Here is a 24,354-nt window from a genome sequence, read left to right as displayed (position 1 = left end):
TGAAACACTTTCCCATTACAACAACACCAAACCAAATTCACAATAATATACTGTTTATTGAAGATAGAATTACTTGATGCAGTAATCACATAATTGAACAACAGGATTATATACAAATCATTAGTGCTCAGATCAAAACAATTTGTATATATTTAATAACTTGGATTTATCTTCTGCCCTATTTGGTATATTATTTCTAAATAAAATAATTACATTTTTGAGATGACAAATTTTAAATGTGGTTTGAGCTACAAAAACCAAAGCACCTTGTTTATTAATTTATCATACATATATTATAAAGCTACAGACACACACTGCTCATTAAGGCTGTTGCTTCCACTCTGTGTATAGTTTGTAGATCCATCCCATGTGTATGCTGTGCTCCCATAATGTGTACACACATTTTTCAATTAATTTTATACAATCTCACTTTGACATGCTTTTTGCCATTACCAACATTCTCAAAGGCAAAACATCCTCCACCCATTCACCATCAGACTGTAACATCCTCTGCCATATATTTGCTTCATCTGTCGTCGAATCCATCCAAACCACTTCCACCCCGTAACTCTTCCCTTCACAGAGATGCACAGAAATAATTGTATTAATAGGAAGTTAGTAATTGAATAATACAATGAAATTAATAATTTAAAATTATTACTCAAATTAAAACCACGTTGAGAGTACGTGTTTGTACATGAGGTAGAAACAAAGATTTAAACCTAATTTAAACCTAATAATACAATCTGGTCGGCATGCCTTATAAAAGCAAAAATTTAAATAAATGCAAACAGCCCTCACTGTGACGAGATTCTGAATGGATATGCCAAATCATCTCCAGAGGATGGAAAGGTATAAACATTGTGTAAATGTAGTTGTATGTAAGGTGTTTTCATTATCTGAACAGTATATCCAAAATCAAAGTGAACTGAGTTTATGCAAATTCAGACCACAATTTAATCAAACTCATATATCAAAGATACCCAGATTGCAGAGGTAACCAGTATACCTATAGCCCAATATCACAAATTATACATTTGCCTCAAGGTGCTCTCACACCCTCTGTCTGTCCCTTACTGCTAAGGAAAAACTGCTGTTGAAAAAGTAACATTGGAGTAGACTCTCACCTGTCCCCAACCCAAGCCTCAGACCGCCGATGTAATGGTTGTTCAGTCGGTCGTGATCCCACACTGTGACCTCCACACAGGCCTCCCGGAGGTCCTCTGGTCGGAAGCCGTCGTACACCATGGTGTGGTTGAACATCGGGTTGGCCGTCCTCTTCACCACCCGCGTCTTCTGTCGGCTTTTCCGGCTTGTGTCAGGAAGTACGGTGCTGCAGCAGAAGGAAAGGAGGGAGATTAAATGCATTTATTACTAGTTGCATAACTTCCGGGTATGGAAACACAAAGTGTTCAAATAAATAAATAATAAATTAATTACATAAATATAAGAAAACTATGTCATATAACCATGAAATTGTGAAACACATTGTTATGTTATTGTCATGTTATGAAACGTTATTATACCCAGCTTCTTCTCACACTAACAGGGTTTATTGCAGGTCGTATTGATTTTATTCAGTTTATTTCACAATGATTGGCTGCTGTTTTGTGCTGAATGAGCGAAAGCCAATTATATAACTGTATCACTTTGTCTTGATTGACAGAATCTTTTTAATAAAACTGTTGAAATAAAATAAAAATGACCTGCAATAAACTACTCCTAATTAATGTGAAAAAAAACAAAAGAAAACTTGTTTTGGATTATTTCACAATTGCATAGTTATATTCCGCATATATTTTTTAATGAGTCATAATGTTTGATTAACTTGTTGAATTCCAACAACGTTGGGTCTCCATATTCAGAGACCTGACAGTTTCCATCGTCCTACCATTTCACAAATGGGTCGATAATAACTCCTCTGACTGGAGGAAGATTCTTGCAGTCTTTCACCCACATTTGCACCTCACCAGTCTCCATCCTAGATGTTCTCTTACCTGTGGATGCAGTCAGACCACAATAAGAAGTAGAACTCAAAGAAAATAATTGATCAAATGTGAGGAGTCATCAGCTCACTGTGAGACGTCTGTGGCAGGAATCTCAGTGCGAATCTCATCTGTCCTCTGCCATCGTCTGTCATCAGACGCGAGGGAGACAAGGGTGGACTTTGTGCTAAGATCTGAAGGATTGAGTTGAGGTGAGTAAACATCTGATCAAATCACTTTTACAACACACAGACTGCATATAGAAATGAAGCCTTTACCCTGGCTTTTAGTGCATATTCATTTATGTGTGTGTTGCTGAAGTCCCACTCCGACAAATCAAGCTCCACCTCGCCAAGGAAACTGTTCCGCCCAAAAGTGTTGTTGTGCCACACTGAGATGTTCAACTTCTGAGTCTTCAACCCTTCCATTATGATTTTAAACTATGAAAGGGTAAGAAGGGCATCAAAGATGTTTGTAAAATAAGGAATACATGTAATGAGAAATCTATAAAAGACTAAATATGGAAGTCTTACCCTGAGGATTTCATTGTAGGTGGGGTTTAAAGTCTTCTTTTTTACTGTGGTTTTTCTCTTTCCTAACTTTGTTTTATCAGGAAGAAGGTAACATTTCACATACCTGTAGAAAGAGAGTAGAGTTACATTCTCAACTACAACATTTGAAACCTTCGAAATTCTTTAAATGACCGCATGAGGCAACTGTTTGACAAATGTGCCAGTCCCCTTTCTCCAACCTTTATATCAAACATCACTGGATGATGACATTTATTCTACCTTCATCCTAAAATAGCACTTACGGGTCAGAGCAGTTCTTCTTAGGGTCCGCCACGGCAAGATCCCTGCAGCGCACCACAAATATGTGAAACTCTCCAAGCTTCTGGATGTGGTTCACTGCAAACTGGATGCTTCCCTGGACTTCAATATCACCAAAGTCTGCAGGGTAGATGCTGCTGTTGCTGCCACTGACCTGCTCATTCATTATAACACAGAAGAGATAAAAAAAATACCATCCTCTGGTTGGACCTCACTTTTTTGTAAAAGGAAAATAATTACATTCATTACCTTGATTGTCTGTCTTTGAACCTAAAGCCCACACAAAGCATTTTCTTTAATTAAAGGATCAGTCTTGTGATATTCTCTATATTTCTTATGGTCAACACATCTCATTGACAGACCAAAAGCATCTGCAGTGACCAGCTGTTATCGGAAATGGCTGAGTGTATTTGTTATCAGAAACATAGTTATATAGTGAGCTGTACGTGGACATACAGAAGACATGGAGGCCATTCCAGAGGAGAGACTTAAGTTAGACGTGGAGCTGCCTGCGTTTCTTCTCCAGCCCAAGTTGGTCTCAAAGGTGCTGTCACTGTCTGCCTGATACCAGAGAAACGAATGAATGACAAAACATGAGCATAAGGAAGAAAAACTCACTAAACTGTGCCATAGGAGAAGAATAATCTTTTAGCTCTCATGTAGAAGGTAAAGTTGGTAAATGTATCAGTTCACTGACTGCAGTACAGAACACTGGATACCATTTTATTTATTGTGATTTCAATGTACAAGAGCCAGTTAAGAGTAAGTTACCTCGTCTTGCTGAAGAGCAGTCACTGACACACTGGTCTTCATCTGCTTTGAGTTGGAAAGAGTAGAGACTGATGGTGGAAGCAAAGAAAATGGAAGAAAGATATGACTTTGAATATCTTACAGTGACTGATGAGTATCTCCGATTTGAAAAGTATGCTGGTTTTATGTTAAAACATTGCCCTGCCTGTGTACGTGCTGTTAAATGTGTATACAAAGAGAGGACCACATGTTCACCGTTATCCACACTTTGATTAATTTGTTCTCTTGAGTTATTTTGGGTCTTCTCTTCTCCTAAGAAGAAATAGGGCCGTGAGACAGAATTATTTACACACCTCTCCCATATAAAATGATTACATGGAACATAAAATAATGCACTGGCAATACAATACAGCTTTATGACTTCAGCTGTAATAAAGAACTACTGTGAAGAAGAACGACGTCTGTCACTTGTTTGTGAGGAGAGGTTTTCCAGACTTTTAGATGAAGACATGCTCCTTGAAGATAATCGTTTAAAGGCTGCAATGATGGGACTAGAAGTGTCATCATAACCTGCCACAAATGAAACAAAATCAGCTCTGGAAAAAACACTCGCACACAATTACACAATTTCTGATTTACTAACAACCATCTGAAACTTAATGCTTCGGTTTAAATAATTGAAAACAATAACTATTTTAATTTTGTCAAACATTTCAGGCAAGTGTAATGCTTAATAACTCAGTTTAGGATGTAAAACAGTTGCACCTCTATCATCATGACCCGACAGTCTTTTCATTTATTGTGATGAATTGACAGGAATATTGTTGTTGGAAACACCAAATGGCATTAGCAGCTCTTTAATAAAAAATGATTGATAATGAAAAACAACCATTTGCGAAAAACTAAACTAAATAGATTTGTATTGATTGTTAAAGGCAGCTACATTTAAACAGTTGTGTAGGCTTGAGGAAGGAATACAAAGCAGAATTGAGACTGTACAAACATGTAGAAATACTAAGAGTTTGTCAGGGCAGGTAAACTAACTTTCAGTCAAATCAGACTCACTGTAATGTTAATGTATTAACTTTGCGTGATTGCGAAGATTACTGGTTTCTATCTCTCAATCATTATCTTGAAGAAATATAAATGGAGAAAGAATTCAAAATCTCACTGCCTGAACTTGGCCGAGACAGAGACCAGGCCCTGGTCGTTGTGTTTTGGCTCGAGTTTCCATCTTTATTTTGTACAATCCAAGAACTGATTCTGGGAGGATTCCCCTCAGTGGGACTGTTGCTCTGGTTTCCCACAAAACCTCTGAGGACATTCTGTGGTATGTGTCCCACATCCTTCTCTTCAACAGAGGTATCTGTGTGAAACAGAGGGACATGGGCCTGCTCCTGTGGCCCCAGGTAGTGCTGATAATCCTGAGGGATGAAAGATCTGGCAAGGCATGTAAAGGTCCCCAACTTCTTCTCTGAAGCTTTTTTGGATTGTGGTGAAGTAGAAGAGCTTGGACTACTTTGTTGTGTATTGACATTACAACACTGCGGCCCTATGTCCTCTGGACGTAAAGGGAGAGGACGAGAGGTGATGTCTGTGCTTGGGTTAGTGTCTGTCAACACTGTCTGCATTGCTTCATGTGAGGGACTCTTCTTCTGTCTTGGAATTGGTGTTGGCTTCCTATGTTGTTCTTCAACAACCTTAGTTTGGGGGTTGATGTCTATTGGAAAAGTTTTCAAGGGAGAGCCTTCCAGCTTGGATCTCTTTGGACTGGAGGATTCTCTAGGTAGGACCCTTGGAAGGCAGGTCTTGGATGGACCTCTTACCTCGTCCTCATGGTCTTTTGATCTTGGAGTTTGGGGACATGTTGACTCTACATCCCCAGTACTATCAGAACTCCTCAGCTCTGAGCTGTCTGGACTCTGAGTGGCAAAACCATTGTCTTTCACTTTTAATGATTTAAAGACAACATTGGACTTGGTTTTGTATGGACACGTTTGGGACTCTCCCTCATACTTCTCTCTAGTATCTAAGGATGTTGTCAGATAAGACAGTGGGGAACTGAGTGAGGCTTCCTTGACTCTTGTAGCGATTACCCTGGGTTCTGTATACTCTTTCTCCAAGTAATGCTTAACTTCACTGATCTTGGCTGGCCTGTCTTCTTGAGGACTGGAACTAGATTTCCTGGGAAGTGGAACTGGAATATCGCTCTGTTGCTTTTGGGTGTTGAAGGCTACATAAAAAGGTACAGGAGTGATGGCATTTTTCTGTGGCTCCGGAATCTGTGACTCTATTATTGAACCTGTTAAAAAGACATCTGTGTCTTCATAGATGAGGACTGGATTAGCTCTGTATGTGCCATCTTCTTTAGATACATCTACTGAGAAGCTACAGTCGGTCTGTGGTGACAAAATCTTTTCTTGGGACAAGCCAGCAGTATCCTCACCTATCATTTCCATTTGAGGTGAGAGATTGTTGCCTATACTCCCCACATCAGAGTTAGACAGATGACCATGTGAAGTCTCTAATCCTTCCTTGGGGACGTCTTTGCGCCTTGTCTCTTCTCTGGTAAACATTATTTTGGGACCACTGTTTTCTCTCTCCCAGAAAGCTTTCAGATTGTATAGTCTCTCTGGAAGCTGAACAACTCTGCCTTCTCTTGCCTCCTGTTGATTGTCTGCACTTACTGATGCCATTGTTTCTTTAGACGGAGTGTTCTGCAGAGCTTCATGTTGTAGTGTTCTGACCTCTGCCATCTCAGAGGGTTTAGCTTCTTGTTTGTCTACAGTAGTCTCTACAGCACAATGAGAGATATTCTGGGTTCTGCCTTGTTCTTTCTGCTGAGGTATCGTCTCCTCTTCTTTTTGTGGATTCTGCACTTCTTCAGTTTTCTCTTTCTCTCTTCTAAAAATTCCAAGCAGTCTTTGTCTAGGCTTTGGTGAAACAGCATGAGATGAACCCCTTGAGCTGCAAGTAGACAGCTTGGTATCTGAGGGGTCCTCAGCAGAAATGTCAGTTCTTCGTTCCGGCATATTTTTGGGCTGAATGTTGAATCCAATTGGCCAGTCGGTGGCCTTAGCCCGAGAGTGACGGTCATCTTCAGGCTCTGTCTCCAGGTGAACAGGCTTACCCGAGTTCTGCTCAGCAGAAACCAGTCTGGACACTGCAGGGCTTAGGAACTCTGAATGACAGTGCTCAGAGACATCTGCAAAGACAGCAACCACATATCTGATCAGTCATATACAACATATCTACTTAACACTGCACAGTATAATCAAGGATACCTGTGTAGGATTGTTCTTGGTGTATCACTGTCAAATGAAGTGGGGCACTCACTGTAGTATTGTAACTAAATTCTTTATGCAAAATGTTATTTCTGACAGCATTTTAAATGCCACGATGTATAGGATTTGAAAATGTGCAAATGTGACGTCCCTCGGTGGTACTATAAAAAAGACACCAAGGCAAACAGCAATGCACATATTAACAGATCTGATCCAGACAAGAAGTTCCACTAATACCTAAATACACCATGAGCTTCAATTGTGGACACAATAAAATTAGCAGATTATTAGGCTGCACTCAAACCCGATTCATATACTTTGAGATTTGTAACGTCACACTTCATTTGAAAACAATAGAAACAGTCCAACACATGGTACGAGACACTTATAGAAAGATTGCAGACCACAATGCCATATCAGGTTGCAATAAAACCCAATAATACAATAAAAACAGATGTTTTCTTGCTTTTCTTCTTATCCACCACTTGCCAAAAGCAGAAATACATAAATGCACACATTTTGCTACATGCACAAACAGGATGAATGTGAAATGTGTTTCTGTATACACGTGTCTGATGTCTAAATGTTTCTGAATGTGTAGATACTGAAGTCATTAGTTGTTACTTTGACTGATTGATGGATTGGCTGTTTAGTTCTGGTTTTGAATAAAACTCTTACCACCAAGGACCTGTTGACCAGCTTCTTGCTCTTGGAGGTTTGCCTCATTTTTGCAATTGAGTTCACCTTCCTGTGAATCCACTTCACTCTGATTGATCGAAGGCCTTTGTGTGCCCACAGTGGTAGTGCCAATATTCTCAAGGTCACTATTGTTTTCTGTCCCAGAGGGAGTGATGGAGTCGATGTCCAGCAAACTGTGCTCTTCCAGCTCCTTCCTATCTTGCCACTCCACTTCGTTTGCACCAACCACGGAGCTGAACCTCACCTGCTTCCTGTCTATACAGGTCTCAGTGGGAGAATTGAGGTTAACTGGACTCTGCAGGTCCAGGCGAGAGAACAGGGAGTCTGTGGAGCTCGAAGTGGACAAGTGCTTGAGGATGCCGCGCAGAGCAGCAGAGTTAGTCTGCGGATCTCCTGGCCAGTCTTCCTCAACAAAAGAACTGGTGCTGACTCCTCTGTTTTCAGGCATTGGCATGGGAACAGATGCATTCTGGGTGATCAGGCTATCATTAGGGTAACTAGCATAAGAAAGGCAGCTATCAGATGATAATAAAGGCTCTGAAAGAAACAAAACAAATGTACACCATTTTAACCAACAACACATCAACTGTGTGTTTTTGTCATCAAGTGTTTTAAAGAAAATGCTAACAATTTAATGCTTCAGCAACTCTCAAAGACAGAATCATGTTCAAAACCCTCATTGTTTAACATATTCTCTGTTGTTCTTGCAACACCTCATGTTTCCCTTCAGACATTGTTACTTTCGACTCCAGTCTTTCATTAGTGTTGGGATGTCTGGAATAGTTAAAGCTCCTTATCATTTGTAATGTGGTATTGGTACTTTTACTTAAGTAAAGGATCTATTCCGTCACATTTATGCTGGCTTTCAACTGTTGAACACCAGTTTTGGAGCTTTTTTGGAAGCAGGCCAACATTTGTTCTCTGTAAGAGTTGACTCAAAGGGTGAGTGTCTTGAAAAGTGCTTTATTTATAAAAACACATTACATTAAGATGTCAAGACCTACAGTATGCCAAGAGCCTGTTGTGTAAAACATGCCCATTGATTAATATACACACAACAGTTGACCTAACATTGTTTAAACTCTCACTATTTGTTTCTGTTGTTTCCTTATCATATTATTTCTCCTTCAAAAACATTGTTTTTAAAGTTCCTGTGACATATTTCCAGCAGCCACAAGTCATGCGGTAAAGATTAAGGCTTTGGAATGTATTTCTGTGTAATCCTCTGGCTAGTTTGGCAGCCTCGTGTATTTAGACTTCTCTTCACTTTGACAACCCATGGGAACCCCTGTCTGGAATTGTATTTTGTCCTTTTTCCTGTACCACTCTGTAAAAACTCTCTCAAAAACCAGATGGAATGAAATCAGATGATAAAATTGTTAGAAATCACAAGCCAGTACATGCTTTCACCGCCATGCAACAACTGCTCATGCCAACATGCTGTTCACAGGGAAAGTTGAAACACCTGAAGGGTAACCCCACACCTGGATGTCAAACACATTGCTAGAACCACACTTACATTGGTTTGTAATGTAACCGCTTTTATGATTTGTCCATCAAGCAGTCCACTCAATTCAAAACATAACACATGAGATTTCATTAGATCAAGCAATCCACTTACACTGACAATGCATATTTAAAATAGCACTAACAGATATGAGTTAAAAAAACTCACCCTCATTCAGAGTCTGGGTTTGATCCTCTGCTCCGTCCAGTAGCTGACTGTCCTTTTCTTCAAAAGTGTGTTTTGCAATGACGTCACTGTTGAACGGATTTTTTCTTTGCTTCAACAAAAGAAGACCGATAAATATAACACCTGCAAAACACTGAAACATGTACTCGCACGCAACTCTTCAAATGATTTACTTCCTCCACTCCTACCTTTGTGGGTGACTGTGAAACTGCTCTAGTTGCATATTGTGGTCTTTCAAACTGCTTCTGGTTTTGATACCTGTTAGAATAAACAAAGATGATGATTTACTTAAAAAATAAATGTAATCTTGATTTACACTTCCTTTTATACAACAGACATTTTTTGATCAATGAAATAACCTCCTCAACAAAGTTCTCTTGTCACTGCAAGTGGCTGTGCCAGCTGCAACAATATTTCTCATCAAAAGTTTTTTGAGACAAATTGGTTACTGTTATATATATAATTGCAATCAAGACCATTCAGGTAAATTCTCACGTCTAAAGGCAGTGCAGAATGTGTATGATACTCATAAATCTGATCGCTCCTCAGAAGCAAGTGGAAAACAGGAACATGTGAGACCTGACCTTCTAAGACGATTATTACGGGGCCAATTACAAAGTATCCATTTAGTGTGTGCACAATTCCACTCACTAGCAATCATACCCAAATAATCTACTTGTGAAGCATGTGATGGTGCTCACAACAGAATACACCGACCATATGGTCTGTTTGTACTATGTGGGGTTTCCTAAATGTTGAAATTTGTACTTCAGAGATTATTTAAAGTGGCAGGAGGCAAGATTTCTCTTTAAATATTTGTATGCTTTATGTGAACCAACATGGAGTTTTGAACTTGCTAACAATGTCGTAACACCATACATTGGGTAAAATCTCGTTTCCATTTAAAATCAATCCATTATTTTACTCTCAAGGATAACTCAAGTGATATTCTATAACTTTCATTATAGAGCTTCTTTAATGAGTCACAATATGAATCCCATACACATCCAGAAATACTCGCCTGAGCACCAAATGTGCATTACTGAAAATATTCCACTACAAAACAAAACTATGTATTTGTGAGATTTATGGTCTTTTCTTGGGATTTTTTGAAAATAAGAGCAATAAAGAATAACGCCAGCCTTATCCTATAAAACAACATGACAAGTAATCAGAAAATATCCTACATTTCCAAACAGTTTCTAGATGCGTCCAAACATTCTATGTAAATCTATGACAAAAGAGGAACAAACTGTAGACACAGCGCTGCTGAACTTTTGCTTGCACATCCAGCAGACACAAAGCAAACATAGCAACGCTTTTCACTGGAAACAGCTGCTGCTGGAAATAATGCTGATGGGAGTGATGGGACACAACCAAAAGAGTAAAGCTGTAGTTTTGTGAGAACATTTAAATTTCAAAACTCATGTGAAGAATGGGTGACTTCTGCTTACAGACTACTGTCTGCTTTGGTTCTCTGTACTCACCTTTCATTGCTGAGCTGAATGTGTGGCTCTTGCAGGACTCCACAGAGTACAGGGGGGACGAACACTTCTTTATTTTCACTGCTGACAAAACTGGGCTTCTCAGGCATTATCTGGGAGAGTTCCACTGCAGCACACAATACACAGATAATTTTTAAGAAACTCAAACTGTTCATATGCATTACACCATAATCATTTCATAATTACCTTACAGATTCATGTAAAACAACCCAGATGTAATAATAAGTCTCCATCCTGACCAGAAGATTCCAGCTAGCCACTACATAACCTGTGTTCATTCATGTGTAATATGTTAAAGGTGTAATGTGTAAGATATGGCCAGAATGTTTAATACAAAAATTAACTAACATTATCAACAGAATGTAGAGAAGTTACAGTTTGGACCTTATGTTAAAGACGTCTATGTGTTGTGTTGCAGAGATCTACTGAAAAGAGCATGCCAAGCAGCTGTCCCTAAGTTGTCCTGTAATACCACTTGTTCCTCTAGAGGCAATAGTGAGTCACTGTAGCTCCAGTCTGCCCTCAGACCAACATGAGAGGACGATGCTGTAGAGCTAAGAGTCAATCATGTGGAAGGTAAAGGGTATGTGTACGTTTTAATAGTTTATTGGATTTATCGGAAGTCCAAAGTTGTAGAATCAAGAAAATGACTCGAATTTTCCCTTCATCTTCCCCACCGCCGGGAAACTGCTTCACCGGAAGGAGAGCGGGCTTTCTGTTGCTGCTGAGATTTGGACCTCTTCGAAGACACTTTGCTGCACTGCAGTGTTTTTTATTTTTAAAGGTGCATAAGTTACATGTAGTGGTATAGGGTCACCTGTAATGAATTGAACTGGTAGTGTCCTGGCAGACCCACAGCATCACTGAGTGTTTCTCACTCTGCTGGGATACTCAAGAGTCCATTCACTTGAACATATTCCAACAGCAAGAAAGGCTGACTGAATGTTTTCACTGCTTTTAGATCCATCACAAATCTACACAGTATAAATGTATTGCAATTACAGGCACTAGTAACGTGTTAACATTCCTTCAACACAAATTTGGTAGTACATGGAAATAATCACTGTGCACACATTGTTATGTTAACAGCTTAGCTAATGCTTTACTTCGGGCAAGTAAAACGATTTCAACAAATTGAGACAAATGACATGAAACTGGTTAGAGCAGGAACTGTGTCCTGGATCAGCTGATGTATCAGCTGACTTTACAACTAGTTCAGCAGCAACTGGGGCGAGGGTATAAGGGTTTTGTAATGGCTTAACAACACTATCGTTATGCTTACTCCATGAGACTTTAATGTTACAAACCAGAACACAAGATTACTGGATGGATGGACGAGAAATTACAACTTTGGTATTCTTAGATCCTTATGACCTGTAAGGCCTAATACTTATGACCTAATACTCTGATGAATATGTCAGAGTTTCTTTTGCATGTGGAACAAGATTTTGAGAAATGGTCTCTGGTTTTGTCTTTTTCATGCATTTCTGTTCATGGAGGGAAAATGTATCTCACTTGATACACAAAGAACTTGCATTTCAAGGCATCACGCTTATTTTACAATGTTCATGTGAGAGGAAAGCAAAGCAGGATAAAAAAGACTCACGTATAGTCAGCGGTTTATGCGAGTGTCTCATGGAGGCCCTGATGATCTCGGAGCCATGGATGCGATCCTGATGACGCAGCTGCTTGGTCTCGTAGAACCATTCTCCAGTCATGTACCTCAGCTGGCCTTTGTCACTCACAGTCTTCTGCAGGTTCCTGGGTGCAGACACATCCGTGGGAAATGTAGAGCAACTACTCACAACTTTGTTATTCAGAGCTTTCATTTCAAAATGTTGGCATTAGAAAATGAAGAATTGTAACACATGTTCCGCAAAGATTATTTTGCAAAAAGCCCATGTATTCACCTCTGCTGTGCTGTAAACAACTTCAAGGTACCAAATAACTGCACTTTCTACAATTCAGTAAGATCCAGGACAGACATGTATACCATTTCTACACTGTTTACGTGACAGATGAAACTTAAAGAGCGAGGGATTCATTTGTGCTTCGATCCAAAGCTTCTAACATGGAACAAGTGACACAAGGAACTCACTGGACACGCCGCTCCTCAGCCATCTTCAGCTTAGTATCTCTTTTTAACACAGCCAGGATGCTCTCCTGCTCCTCCTCCGTCAGGAAGCTCAGGTCGATCATGGTGGTTGGTGGCGCTCGCTGCGTCCTCAGCTCTCCACTGCTTTGAGTATTGAGAGGCACTCCTTACTGCGTTTACTGTAATATGTTTAGCTTCAGCTGGTGTTTCCTGCAGCCATGTTTGACCCTTTCTAGACCAATTTGAACCTGAAAGAAAACCGCAACAAATTGAGAGAGGGGGGGTTATATTTATATTATTTACAGAAGAAAGTCTATTTCTCTTATAGCATCCCTCAACAGACAGCATACAATAGTTGGTAGCAGAGCTGTAATGATTAATTAACATGGCGATTAACAGCTGTCAATCAACAGCAAATCAATCAGTAACAATTTTAATATCTGATAAATGATTGAAATCAAGTTTTAAAGCAAGAATGCTAAACGTTCACTGGTTGCAGCTTCTCCAATTCTTCCTGGTTTTCTCATTCTGCTGTGATAATAAATTGTATATCTTTGGGGTTTGGACTTTTGTTGAAACAAAATGAGTAATTGAATATGTCAATTTATACTTTCGTAAATTGTGAAGGGCATTTTATAGACTAAAGGAGTCAAGAGAATAATTAGTAATTATACTATACTAGTAATCAGTAATGTTAATCCCTAGTTGGTAGCAGTTAAATAAGCTTCGGTGCCTTGTAAAAAAACAGCAATAACTTACAACAATGTTAACATTATTAGATGAGAATGCAACAATGACAGCTTTCACAGACTTTGAAGTTCTTAAAAATTAAGATTTTGAATCTTATGAATTGTGCGTCATGATGCAATGTTAGTTGATGAGTAAGGTATAGTCCTACTGTCATAAGATGTACAAAAATCAAGAAATATTAAAATAACAGTGTTTTGACTGGCTTACTCGGGAGTAAAACATGTTTTATTTTGAAAGGGATTCAGATCATGACTAGTAACATACGTTGCAGATAATTTCTCAAAAAAAAAAAATCAAACCTGACACAGTAAACTTATTTCAATGATGCTCAATGTTCTGAATTAAGAAAACGTCTTCACCACTTTAACAACACATTTCCTAATAGGGGACAAGCAAGTTGAAGGTTTTTCTACATATAACTCAAAAACCAAATGGCAACAACAAACGGATCCCAGCTGTGTGCATCACTTTTTGTTTTCCCTTTGAAACTACTTGCAGCGTGTTTCTGTATTTGGAGGGTTTTTTCAAATCGGAGAAAATATTTACATTTAATTTTCTTGTGTTTTGTTTATTTGCATGTTTGATATTCAGGCCACCACCACAACATATACTATTCTCACTAAAAAACGGTAATTTATTTATTACTCCTACCTCTGACTGTCTACCTCTGTCTGTCATTCATATGTCAAGCTTATGAGACATACGTCTATCTGATTGAAAAAAGGATTAAAAAAAACTGAATGGATCTTAGAGTTTGTGAACTGCACACATGCCAACAGTGATACTTTATCTTATAATAGTGATTACAACTTTTTTAAATCTCAGGAGAACTGCTGCTTTTCCTTTAAAGCAGATTATATCTTTCTCAGGAATGCCTGCATGTTCCAACAATGCCCATACACACCCACATAAGAGAATTCTGTGGGAATTTGTTGGAAACTTCACTTGATTGGTTTGAGGTTCATGCTGAAAAACTGCTTCATTGTGTTAAAATGATAAATACTCTCTTTGCTTAAGAAAAAAATGGAATTAATTAATCTGCTATGTAGAAAATGTTAGTTATGTTATTGTGTCTTTAGAAACAGCCTAGTTGTGATTGCACTGTTGGCTCCCATTGTTATCCATTATCCAAGTTAGGAAAGTTGTAATCGCCTCCTATTCTCAATTACAAGGCTGCAGGAAGACTGAGCTGTAAGAAGTCTTGAATAACATGTTTTTTTCCTGCGTAAACTCATGCAGATTTATGTGGACTACTTCATTTTTTTACAAAGAAGAATGTTGCACGTCCAGTTTCTCTAAAAGTCTAGCTGAAGGACAGAACATTTATTTCCTCATAACTTCCTTGCGAAAACTGAAGTTACATTTACTGGAAAGTAAGTACCTATTGACATAAAAACAAGCAGTCCCCCAACAAGCCTAGCTGTGAATCTGAGTTCAACTGGATTAAAAAGGATGAGCTGGATTTAAAATAGTTGTTAAACAATGCTATATTCTTATGCTAATTAAAAGTCTACACAATATTCCTATAAGGAGTTTTAACATGACTTAACTGAATTGGTTATAGTATGCTGTTACATTTGCAATCTTCTATGTTACCAGTTTACAATAACAGTATAGTAGTTCTGTAATATGTTCTGTAAATGTAAACGTGCTGCTCATTTGGAAACAACAGTGTTAGAACAACAACATACAGAGGAGAGTTGAGTTGTATTTTCCAAGTTTGAAGTCAGAAAGCAGTCAGCTCACCTCTCGATGTTGCTCCTTGCTGGGGGAAAACTCATCTACAACTGGATCCTGAGCTACTGCAGGTGGGAGGAGCTGCAGAGCCGCAGCAGCAGGAGGCAACAGAGAGCAGCAGAGAGCAGCAGCAGGAGGCAGCAGCAGCAGGAGGCAGCAGCAGCCGAGAACTGGATCCTATGTATGTATGGGATGCAGGTGGGAGGAGCTGCAGAGCCGCAGCAGCAGGAGGCAACAGAGAGCAGCAGCCGAGAGCAGCAGCAAGAGGCAGCCGAGAGCAGCAGCAAGAGGCAGCCGAGAGCAGCAGCAAGAGCCAGCCGAGAGCAGCAGCAAGAGCAGCAGCAGGAGGCAGCAGAGAGCAGCAGCAGCAGAGAGCAGAATCAGGAGGCAGCAGAGAGCAGCAACAGGAGGCAGCAGAGTGCAGCAGCAGGAGGCAGCCGAGAGCAGCAGCAGGAGGCAGCCGAGAGCAGCAGCAGCAGCAAGAGGCAGCCATGAGCAGCAGCAGGAGGCAGCCATGAGCAGCAGCAGGAGGCAGCCGAGCCGAGAGCAGCAGCAGGAGGCAGCCGAGAACAGCATCAAGAGCAGCAGCAGAAGGCAGCCTGAGAGCAGCAGAGAGCAGAATCAGGAGGCAGCAGAGAGCAGCAGCAGCAGAGAGCAGAATCAGGAGGCAGCAGAGAGCAGCAGCAGGAGGCAGCAGAGTGCAGCAGCAGGAGGCAGCCGAGAGCAGCAGCAGGAGGCAGCCAAGAGCAGCAGCAGGAGGCAGCAGGAGGCAGCAGGAGGCAGCCGAGAGCAGCAGCAGGAGGCAGCCGAGAGCAGCAGCAGGAGGCAGCCGACGGCAGCCGAGAGCAGCAGCAGGAGGCAGCCGAGAGCAGCAGCAGGAGGCAGCCGAGAGCAGCAGCAGGAGGCAGCCGAGAGCAGCAGCAGGAGGCAGCCATGAGCAGCAGCAGGAGGCAGCCGAGAGCAGCAGCAAGAGGCAGCCGAGAACAGCAGCAAGAGCAGCAGCAGAAGGCAGCCTGAGAGCAGCAGAGAGCAGAATCAGGAGGCAGCAGAGAGCAGCAGCAGAGAGCAGCAGCAGAGCGCAGCAGCAGAGCGCAGCAGCAGGAGGCAGCAGAGAGCAGCAGCAGGTAGCAGCAGAGAGTAGCAGCCGAGAGCAGCAGCCGAGAGCAGCAGCCGAGAGCAGCAGCCGAGAGCAGCAGCCGCCGAGAGCAGCAGCCGAGAGCAGCAGCAGGAGGCAGCCGAGAGCAGCAGCCGAGAGCAGCAGCAGAGAGCAGCAGCGGAGGCAGCAGAGAGCAGCAAAGAGCAGCAGAGACCTCCACCAGCTGAACACCACATGCTCTCCCTGAAAACATGTGTAGCACCTTAATACATTGTTCTACATTGCTGTTCTTTGACCTTTTTGTAAAGTTATGTGTCTTACTTAAATGGATGTTCGGCTGTTTTCTGTTTTCCAGAGCCTTGAGAGTGCAGTGCCTGCTCTGTGAAAACGTCAGCTTTCAAGCATTATCCTTATTATTAGACATTACATTACATTACATAGGTAGCAAAGACAAAATATAGTAACATGTAGTAATATAGTAATATATAGTGAAATGTCTCATGTAAATATCTGGTTTGATAAAAACACCATATCAGCATATAATTATTGAAATAAATAAAAAAGACATCGGCCGTTATTTTAACATTGACATTAGTATTATACTATAATACATTAATACATAAATACATATATTAATGATTTAATTAATAATTGAAATGATAAATAAATTAAAGCTGGGATTTATATATGAATAAATAATTAACTGTATAAATAAATGCAAGGTAATTAATCAGGGAAAACAAACTTTAAGTTTGCTCTATTAAGCTTACTGCAACAAACCAGTCATCTGATAAATAATAATACTTTCTCCTGCATACTCTTAACTCTGGATCATATTGACAACGACACACGACTAAACAGTAAAGTAAATACATACAAACATACAGATATTAATTTAACCTTTATTTTAACTTGGAAAAACATTGAGATTAATCTCAGTTACAATATAGCTGAGTAATATGCTGGGTGAAGAACTTTATAAATAAACTCTGCACAATTAAACAATTAAAACCTAAAATACACAACAAGCAGGTAAACATTTGTCAAATAAAATGTTTATAGTTTAATCACTAGAATTCTAGCAGAGTAAACACTATGTAAGAAAATAAGTAAAGAAAAATTATATTTAAGGTGGACATAATTCATATTTACAGTATAACAAATGACAATGTGAAAACAGAGTGAAAGGTGCCTCTGGTAGTGATGAGCCTACAGAGAATCATCACCTGCACCCGCAGCTCTCATCGTGCTGCAGCAGCTGTTTACAGACAAAACGCTCTAAAAAGCCACAGTACACGACCTGCTCAGCAGCAGGCAGGCAGGCAGGCAGACACACACACACACACACACACACACACACACACACACACACACACACACACACACACACACACACACACACACACACAGAGATCTCCCTCAGGAGATGGTAAAGACATATATACAGACTTACATATTGGACCGAGATTCCTTAAGTGGACACAAACACAACACCAAATGAATGTTATTGTTCTGCATGTGTAAATAAGCAACTGTTTTATATGTTTACCACATCAAAATGTTTGTCAATGTGTTCACTTGTTTCCACAGTGGCCAACAATCTTGTAAATCAATCAATTAACAAATAAAGGAGCACGGACAATATGAACACACAGCATGAAACCAGAAGCCCAGAACATAACACATGTAACACCATCTCTGCCATTTGCTGCACCTGGAGACCACAAGGTGGCAGAAGAGCTCCATTCTTTACATGTCTAATCATCTAACATGCAAACATCTTGGAAACTTTGATTGACTGATAGTAATCTATTACATATAATAATCAATGACATACCTTAGACAAGACCCCATGTAGCTTTATGACCTGAGAAAAGCAGGAAAAATAGTTACATATTTTCAAGATATTTGATAAACACTTATTCATTTATGATTTTTCAAAGATACATGTTTGTGCTTAATGCTGCGTTGATATTTTTTAAGAAAGCAGTATCACTTTAGAACGGACTCTTTTGAAAGTTCCTGCCAACTAGTTTGGTGTTGATCCACCCAGACAGATTTGGGCATCTTCTGTTGACAGTTGCCACTTTCTCAGCATTATTTATCTTATTTATTATTTATCCAGTGTCTAAATGCCTCTTAATGAAAGTGAGAACAGTTGGTCTAGTTTTATATTGTATATTATTCATTTTTCCCAATCTAGAGGACAGTGCAACCCATCCAACTCATTTTGGAAGGGAAGGAATAGTCTGATAAGTTTAACTGTTTAAAGATGGCTGTGAAAAGAAAGGCCTCAGTTAAACAGTACGGCTTTTATTCACTCGCCAATTACTTCCATCATGAAAGTCAGAGTCTCACACAAACACACACTTGCATCTTTCTACTGCTGCATCCAAACTAAGGGGAAGTGGCAGCACAACAAAGAATCTTCTTATTGCCGGTTTAGAGGCTTTGCCAAGCAGGATGTAGCTTTTATACCAAGGTCCTTCTGTGTGTGTGTGTGTGTGTGTGTGTGTGTGTGTGTGTGTGTGTGTGTGTGTGTGTGTGTGTGTGTGTGTGTGTGTGTGTGTGTGTGTGTGTGTGTGTGTGTGTGTGTGTGTTGCACATGGATGCACCTGTGGGTTCAGCAGCAGAAGCCTCCATAATAATAGTGAAGGATGGGACTCCGGCATCCCCAAGGATCATGACCCCTCACCACTTGACCACTCAGTTTTCCTCAAGTTCAACTTCCTGAAAATTGCCATTAAAGGAAACTCCAGAAATGTAGCTTGAAAAGTTTACTTGTCACATATAATGCTCCACTACTAATTGAATAACTATAAGAACAGTTGTATAATGTATTCTGTGTTTATGAAGGAGCTTTGTCAAGTCTGAGAAAAGACGGGAGATTTAAAGAACTTGGAAAAAAAGCTTGAAGGATGGGTGGGAACGTTAACAGAAATATGTTACTAAAACTCTGTGGAGCCGAGGTTGCCTGGTTAATGTTACACGACGTGGGATTTCAAATACGGTGTGATCACATTCTAATATATATAAACATGGCAAAAATAATACCAACATAATTTAGTTAGTTGGCTCTAAATGTCTGTTATTGGCTGGCTACTGGTGGCTATGCTAAGATCATCCATGTTAGACTAGAATAGTTGTGCAACTTTGTCAATTAAAACAAAAAAAATATACATTTATGGTTAATACGCATCAAGGGATGTCACTGGAGATCTTCAAATCACACCTCCGGCGGAGCTTTTCAGACATCCCTGTGGAGGTTGGGGGCATTGAACCTGAGTGAACCTGTATTACTGAAGCTGCGGTGATGAGCTGTGATCTCAAGGTGCTTTAAGGGGCGGTAACCCTCAAACACCATGACAGAGGCAAAGCAGCGGGTGTGGGAGAAGTTCGGAGAAGCTATGGAGAAGGACTTTCGGTCGGCACCAAGGTGCTTCTGGAAAACCATCCGGCACCTCAGGAGGGGGAAGCGGGGAACCATCCAAGCTGTGTACAGCAAGGGTGGGACCCTGCTGACTTTGACTGAGAAGGTTATCGGGCGGTGGAAGGAGCACTTTGAGGAACTCCTGAATCCGACTGACATGCCCTCTATGGTAGAGGCAGAGCTGGAAGCTGATGGGGGATCATCGTCAATTTCCCTGATGGAAGTCACTGAGGTAGTCAAACAACTCCACAGTGGCAAAGCCGCAGGGGTTGATGAGATCCGTCCAGAAATACTGAAGGCTTTGGGTGTTGAGGGGCTGTCTTGGTTGACACGCCTCATCAACATTGCGTGGAAGTCTGGGACAGTGCCTAGGGGGTGGCAGACCGGGGTGGTGGTTCCCATATTCAAAAAGGGGGACCAGAGAGTGTGTGCCAACTACAGGGGTACAGCCTCCCTGGTAAAGTCTACTCCAAGGTACTGGAAAAGCAGGGTTCGGCCAATAGTGGAATCTCTGATTGAAGAGGAACATTGCGGATTCCGTCCTGGTCGTGGAACAACGGACCAACTCTTCACTCTCGCAATGATCCTGGTGGGGGCCAGGGAGTATGCCCATCCGGTCTACATGTGTTTTGTGGATCTGGAGAAGGCGTATGACCGGGTCCTCCGGGTCATACTGTGGGAGGTGCTGCGGGAGTATGGGGTGAGGGGGTCACTTCTGAGGGCCATCCAATCCCTGTATGCCCAAAGCGAAAGTTGTGTCCGGATACTCGGCAGTAAGTCGGACTCGTTCCCAGTGAATGTTGGCCTCCGCCAGGGCTGCGCTTTATCACCAATCCTGTTTGTGATTTTCATGGACAGGATATCAAGGCGTAGTCGTTGAGGAGAGGGGTTGCAGTTCGGTGGGCTGAGGATCTCATCGCTGCTCTTTGCAGATGATGTGGTCCTTATGGCATCATCGGTCTGTGACCTTCAATAGTCACTGGATCGGTTCGCAGCCGAGTGTGAAGCGGTTGGGATGAGGCTCAAAATCTGAGGCCATGGCTCTCAGCAGGAAACCAGTGGCTTGCCTACTCCGGGTAGGGAATGAGCCCTTACCCCAAGTGAAGGAGTTCAAGTACCCCGGGGTCTTGTTCGTGAGTGAGGGGACAATGGAACGAGAGATTGGCCGGAGAATCTGAGCAGTGGGAGCGGTACTGCAGTCGCTTTACCGCACAGTTGTGACGAAAAGAGAGCTGAGCCAGAAGTCAAAGCTCTTGATCTACCGGTCGATCTTTGTTCCTACCCTCACCTATGGTCATGAAGGCTGGGTCATGACCGAAAGAACGAGATCACGGGTACATGCTGCTAAAATGGGTTTTCTCAGACGGGTGGCTGGCGTCTCCCTTAGAGATAGGGTGAGAAGTTCAGCCATCCGGGAGAGACTCAGAGTCGAGTTGCTGCTCCTTTGCATTGAAAGGAGCCAGTTGAGGTGGTTCGGGCATCTAGTAAGGATGCCACCTGGGCGCCTCCCTAGGAAGGTGTTCCAGGCACGTCCAGCTGGGAGGAGACCCCTGGGAAGACCCAGGACTCGGTGGAGAGATTATATCTCCTCACTGGCCTGGGAACGCCTCGGGATCCCCCAGTCGGAGCTGGCGGATGTGGCCCGGAGAAGGGGAGTTTGGGGTTCCTTACTAGAGCTGCTGCCCCACTTTCTTATTTTTTAGCCTTCAAATTCAAAATGGCCGCTGATTTTCTGCTCAAAAAAGTCAATGTTAAAACAAATTGTGGAGCCTTCCAATTAGGATCTAATGAAAACTCATGCAGAGTTGACTTATAAACAGTAAAACAGTTTGCCAAGAGGTTAATGAAAAGGTAACGATAGCCAATTTCTGAATGAATTCAATTTAAATGAATGATAAGGTGTTTTTTGGAATATCTGGGAAATCATTTGTAGGGATTTAATAAAAAGTATTTAATTTGAATTTGCAACTTTACATTGATTAGGAAATGGGCTGCTACTCTTCATCTGAATCTGTTGATTCTCCACTCTACCTCCTCTCATCATCGCCACTACTCCCATCTGTCATGAAGTGTGAGCTGCTGAGGCAAAGGGGGAAGGGCTGGTCGGAACTTCTCCTTCATGAGTTCCCAGCCATCACCAATGGGTGAGGAATGCTCGAGTTCATGTAATGGAGCAGGCAATATGAGGAGCCAACGAGTCGTCATCAGCTGGCATGTGGATTGTAAATTTCTTCTTCAGCACTGACTGTCTTCTAACTGCACTTTGCTCGACCCAGGAGCTCCCTTGCCTCAGAATCAGTAATCAGCTTGTCACACCTTCTTCCTGTGTCCATAGAGCCCAAAGGTGTGGTCATGCTTGCGTTCAATCAGTAGATATTCTCGGAGTTGTTGCGAGACATTGGATGCATCAAGAAACCTGTCCGGTGCTTACATTCTAGTACAACTGTTCCAGTGTAGTTCCTGGTTCTCATTTTAGCATAGACAGAGAAGCATTGTATCTGCCTCCGGATGCTTGAAGACAGTCCCGACTTGCGCCACGCCAGTGCCCATGTTGGTTGACGTCTCTCCCTCACAGTATATGATATCATCCTGCACCCGACAACAAATTAAATGTGGGTACCCCCTTCAAAAGTATGCAAAATGTGAGATATAAGGAAGATTAGCCTAGACCCTTAGATTTGATATTTTGCATACCATTGAATGACTTATTCAGTTCAGAATGGGATTTGAAGTCCTGGTACTCCGTTACTTGGTCAGACTTAAAGAGCACTGTCTATTATTGAAAATTTCATAACAATAGCTTAATAACGAGGCTTCATTTTTAATTAGGAACCCCGAACAACTCATTCAAAAGTTTACCGAATGTCAGACAATGAGGAACTGACATTACATTACATTAGGACTTTTGACTTACCTGTGTGTGTGTGTGTGTGTCCGTCGTGTCAAACATTTTACAATTAGTCAGAATGGATACCAAACCTTTATTTTACACTACACTGCATGAACCGAAAGGAACACAAAGACTAGAAAAGAAGAAAATGTGTTTGCAGGACACTGCGACGAGATCTACTAAAGATGATCCCGACATTGACTGGATATTTCAAGGCTCATAGTAAAGGCTCAGTTTGTCAGTGCGCCTCGACTGTGTACCCTGTAATATTCCTGGCACACTTTTACACATGGAACAAAATTACTTTTTTGTGGTAAAGCCTGGTGAGTAATGAGAGACCCCACACAAAGAGCAGCATAGGGGCCCCTGACCAAATTAAGCGATGATTGATAGTCTTAACTTTTCTCCTAATTACGAGATTATATTTTCTCATCATTCTGAGGTCCTGATCTCATAATAACGAGATAAGGAGTCACATTTTTTCTTCTTTTATGAATCCAATGGACTTCCATACACGTGTGGCTCCTACAGGACCATATACCATCGTTTCACAATCTTATATCTTGTGGTAAGTCTACCTTGGAGGGTTACAACCAAGGGCGTAGGTTTGATTTGGAAAGTGATAGGGACATTCATTTGGCTGAGAGTCCTACCTCAGAAAATGTAGGAATATTTCATTGTATTTCCTGAAATTGTACACAATAAACTCAGGGGCGCCCTATGAAATAATATTGGGCTCCCCCAAACCTAGTGCAACCACAAAGCGCATTTGACGACCCAAAGCTTGATGATTTACCTTTAATTACCTCATAATTAGCCTACTGTTCTTGCCACAGGATGGGTCTGAATGGCATAATCACTGTGAAAGTCAATTTTGACAAACTTTACTCTGTTTACTACCTGTGTAAAATGAGGTCACAGAAAACAGATATATATACCCTGATATTACTTTTCACCACTAGTTTCAGTATTTAGTTACCTAGACACCTACCTCAACTGTAGCTGTAGGTAAGTTAAAGAAAAGGAGTTTGTTTGCTGCTGCAAACTTCCTCAGTAAACAGAAGCCTAGTTCATCCACCTGTCCGCTTCATTTAATAGTATATACTATATGCAGTGGAATTTGATGTTTGATGAAGAACTATTTAATTGATATAAGAAAAGAATATGAATGGGATTTTCAATTCCAGAACCTCACTGTTGAGCTCCACAGTCATATCCATCAAATCTGACTAGCTCGCCGTTACACACGTTTTCTGATAGATGGAGCAGAAGAATAAGGATGGGAATTTTGTATGTCACCTTTAAGGGAAATGACAAAACCCTACATGTTCAGACATGGAAGTCTTACAATGCAGTCTCTAATACATGTCCATTGAATCTGATATTTGTTTAGTCATTTTATTAGATTTCAGAGTGCATTTGCTTTTGCTCAAAGTCCTACACAATCTGTACCCAAATCGTTTTTGCCCCCTCATCACCATGGAGATTCAAAGGACAATTTTGATTACCCTCCTGCTTGCTTTACTCCGCCACCACGAGACCCCTTGAAATCCCATCTTCTCAGTTTATGGGCCGAAGCTTCAGGAAGCTCAACTATCTACAGTATCTGT

General features: G+C 41.2%; 1 protein-coding gene across 4 annotated transcripts; it reads right to left on the bottom strand.

Moving 5' to 3' along the window:
* Positions 1 to 58: 58 nt before the first annotated feature.
* Positions 59 to 15,368, bottom strand: sytl2a (synaptotagmin-like 2a). 4 transcript variants are annotated; one of them, XM_029448788.1, is made up of 19 exons: positions 15,283 to 15,368; positions 12,845 to 13,089; positions 12,353 to 12,507; positions 10,729 to 10,852; positions 9,430 to 9,499; positions 9,224 to 9,332; positions 7,528 to 8,085; positions 4,737 to 6,770; positions 4,034 to 4,135; positions 3,821 to 3,877; positions 3,587 to 3,654; positions 3,272 to 3,376; positions 2,800 to 2,969; positions 2,519 to 2,621; positions 2,264 to 2,425; positions 2,077 to 2,179; positions 1,892 to 1,997; positions 1,128 to 1,333; positions 59 to 575 (listed from the first exon to the last, which is right to left on the bottom strand). In XM_029448788.1, the coding sequence occupies exons 2-19, from the start codon at positions 12,943 to 12,945 to the stop codon at positions 427 to 429; spliced, it is 4,482 nt and encodes a 1,493-aa protein (XP_029304648.1). In that variant the 5' UTR covers positions 12,946 to 13,089; positions 15,283 to 15,368; the 3' UTR covers positions 59 to 426. The 4 variants fall into 4 exon arrangements, with proteins under 4 accessions (XP_029304648.1, XP_029304650.1, XP_029304651.1 ...); XM_029448790.1 differs by having other exon boundaries at positions 15,338 to 15,368; XM_029448791.1 differs by lacking the exon at positions 15,283 to 15,368 and having other exon boundaries at positions 12,845 to 13,162.
* Between the last annotated feature and the right edge of the window lie 8,986 nt (positions 15,369 to 24,354).

The sequence above is a fragment of the Cottoperca gobio genome, chromosome 14 (assembly GCF_900634415.1).
Source record: "Cottoperca gobio chromosome 14, fCotGob3.1, whole genome shotgun sequence".
NCBI lineage: Eukaryota > Metazoa > Chordata > Actinopteri > Perciformes > Bovichtidae > Cottoperca > Cottoperca gobio.
This window is presented reverse-complemented; position numbering and strand designations above follow the sequence as displayed.

Excerpts from the sequence above, each read along its gene's own strand:
- sytl2a (XM_029448788.1), bottom strand. The coding sequence starts at position 12,945 with ATGATCGACCTGAGCTTCCTGACGGAGGAGGAGCAGGAGAGCATCCTG. Across the intron at positions 9,333-9,429 it reads TTTCACAGTCACCCACAAAG|CAAAGAAAAAATCCGTTCAA; the intron begins GTAGGAGTGGAG and ends CTTTTGTTGAAG. Across the intron at positions 2,426-2,518 it reads CCTACAATGAAATCCTCAGG|TTTAAAATCATAATGGAAGG; the intron begins GTAAGACTTCCA and ends ACCCTTTCATAG.